We start from the raw sequence: 3,132 nt of genomic DNA, 5'->3' as shown, positions 1-3,132 counted from the left end.
ACACACACACACACACACGGTTTGATTACATCTCTCAGAGTATTGAGCTGTATTTCAGGCTCAGGCCAGGAACGAAAGCTAACACTGATGTAGCCTGTGTGTGATACTCACTTCAAACCGTGGTCGTCGGGGTTAAATCCATGCTTTCTGCACACATCCTCCAGCACCTGAAGATGACAAACATACGCTGAATCTCACAGATTACGAGCTGCCACCTGAGGACCAAACTAATTGAATTTCATCCGCAAGAAGACATAAACTGATCTGTCACTGGCTAACGACTGTTAGCCTACCAAGCTAACTCAGAGGAGGGTAGTTTGCTCTGGTTGAGGAACAAAGAAACACAATGAAACAACCCGTCCGACTCCGGCAGCATGCAGTGCTCTTCAGACACTAGTTACCTGTAACAGCGGTGTGTTTGGAGACACTCTGACTGTCTGTCTTCTCCCATTTGGAGTGAGAACCGTCACAGCTGTACCACTGGCTGCCATTGTGTGTCGTGACGTCGCGGTGTTTATTTGAATAAACTTTATTGAGTCTTTACAACCAGAGTTTAAAGGGCCAGTTCAACCTGAATGTGAGGAGGTATTTCTTTACAGGGGGACATGGGATTGTGTTGTTTGTGGTGCTCACAGCAGTGAAAGTTACAGTTATTACAACTACAATGGGTCTCCCTTTGATTTACATCATTTACATCATTTCCACAGATCTCACGGTTTTTATAGAAACTATGTTCTCACGACATATTCTGCAATATATTAAAAACATTAAATAAGTCACAAATGCAGATGATGCTTCTTTCACCTTTTGTATTAATTTAGTTTTGAATATATATATACAGGGAATTGAAAAATTGAAGAATAAACTTGAAGAAATGAGAGGAGAAACATAATGTGAGTCCTTTATACAGTGCAGGTGTACTGTGTGATACAATAGGGCCTTTTTTCACATTTTGACATGTCATGGCAGGGAAGTCACAGGTTATACCTACAACAAGAAGTTTTTAACTGGTCATGAAACAGTCTCAGTTTAATACTGATGCCTCTATATCACCTACATATCCAGGCATTTGAATGTGATTATTTCAGTAAGGTTATTTTTAATGCCTGCAACCAGGTTTTATTCGGTCATATTCCCCTTGAAATCAGTGAAACCAGGCAGTGGAAACACTATGACTGTTGTGTACGGGGGTCACTAGAATCAAAAGAGAAATTAAAGTAGTTATGGCTAAATACCCTGGTATGCCAGGTCCAGTTCCTCTATTTGTGTGCACACTGGTTTGCTCATGGGGACATTTAAATTGAGCAATTGTAAATTATATTAATTACACCTGTGCTTTTCCTGCAGTAACAAGTGAAAATATCTGCTATGAAAAATGTCCATGCCTCCATCTCCCAGACAGTAGGAGTCACTGAATAGTTTGATGAGTAAAAAAGTGAAGTTAATCATATGTGATTTCACTCTTATCCGATCTCAACCCAGCTGAACGAGAGAGATTTTGGTGTAAACTGTTAGACAGACACATTTCCCTGGTACAGTATGAGGGTGCACATGTATAACAACATAAAGGGGATTGATAAAAGCAGAGTGAGGCACCTTTGTACAGGAAGTGGTGTCTCTTTTTATGTTTACTTTTTATTACCCATCTCTGCTTGTTGAATCCTTTTTTTCTTTGAGTCTTTTGCGTCTGATAAATACGACATCATTAAGATACTTTTAGATTTTTATTTAATTTTGAAAAGAATCATATTTAAGTTTGACATTTTATGTCCATTGAACTAATGGGTGCTAAAATCTTTGAAGATAAATTAGTTAAATCTCTAAATAAAGCACATAATATTTATATAAAACAACATTAAGATCATTATTCTTGTCCAACACAACCAATCTGGCTTAACAAGCCTTCCTACTTTAACTGCAGTGATGCTCATAACAGAAGAAAATACATCCCGCCTGCTGTTAACTGGCAACAACACGTCCAATCTGTGCCCCATATGGACGACTCCATATATATATATATACCATATATACCATATGCAGTTTGACAGATGACCTGCACAGACAGAGAATCAAGGCCATTTTCAGCAAGAATCAAATTAGATCAAAGCTGGAATAAGGCTGGAAAGACAACGTGACATGTGGTGCAAACAGATGGGGAGGTGTAAGGCCAGAGCTTCAGAGGACACACAACTGACTGACTGAACACTTCAGCAACATTTAGAGTCAGACTCTACCTGGGAAAGAGAGAGAGGTGAATACAGTTCTCAGTTCTGGGGGGAAATTGCCACCGTCTGAATAAACAAACAAACAATCAGTTTCCTTCCTCGCTCAGCAGGCTAGAAACTTCAAAACTGTCTGGATGGAGTGAAAGCACATGCAGGCATCTGTGCTCGGAATTTGTCGTGTTTTAGGCAACATTTCCACACAAAAGAAATATTTAATCCCTGATTAATGAATGGCAAAATAGAACAATAAAACCCCAAAGCCTATCAAAGTCAGAAAACAAACTATGACCGTATGTTGCTGAATGTCAGACTTACAGATGAATCTTGTTTTAAATACTGATTTAAACAGTTTCAGTGGAAGTGAACTAAAGCAGAGCTTTAAGACTTGAATCAATACATGAGATATTGGATTTCAGAGAGTAAAACAGTACTTTAGATTAGAATTACGCAGAGAAACCTTTTTACAAACAGATCAGGATGCTTCAACCAGACCAGACCTCATTATCTGATGTCAAGCTGTTATGTGGAAAATCATAATTTGGAGGGAAAAGTAAGTCAACGTCACACTGCTTCTAATAATGAGTAATAAAGAGGTTTTGAAGCAGTGGCTCTTTGAACTGTGGGGCAGGCCCCACTGGTGGGGCATGGAGGCACTGCAGGAGGAGCGAGGATGACCAGTGTGGAGTGAAACTAAGTTGAATGAATATGATTTATGCGGGGAAAATAAACAAACAAGACTCTTACTTAACCTCAACTTGTGTCCTTTTTTATTAGCGACCCCCAGAATTTTGGTTGGTGTGAACTTTTCAGGCTTCTGAAGGGGGGCACGCAAGAAAAAGTTTGAGAACCACTGTTTTAAAGTTTAGAGTGGTTGTAACTGGAAATAAAGTTGAAACCAGAAAGTCCC

The 3,132-nt window shown here is 39.3% G+C and overlaps 1 protein-coding gene across 1 annotated transcript in view; it reads right to left on the bottom strand.

The window, feature by feature from the left end:
• The window catches only part of aspscr1 (ASPSCR1 tether for SLC2A4, UBX domain containing), a gene marked incomplete in the record, with an annotated part of 14,620 nt that extends 14,102 nt beyond the window's left edge, over positions 1–518 (bottom strand). The window contains 2 exon segments of the mRNA XM_035660648.1: positions 112–167; positions 402–518. Coding sequence (XP_035516541.1) covers positions 112–167; positions 402–491 — 146 coding nt within the window.
• Between the last annotated feature and the right edge of the window lie 2,614 nt (positions 519–3,132).

The sequence above is a fragment of the Morone saxatilis genome, unplaced genomic scaffold (genome assembly GCF_004916995.1).
Source record: "Morone saxatilis isolate NCDOM2014 unplaced genomic scaffold, NCSU_SB_2.0 Contig17, whole genome shotgun sequence".
Lineage (NCBI taxonomy): Eukaryota > Metazoa > Chordata > Actinopteri > Moronidae > Morone > Morone saxatilis.
This window is presented reverse-complemented; position numbering and strand designations above follow the sequence as displayed.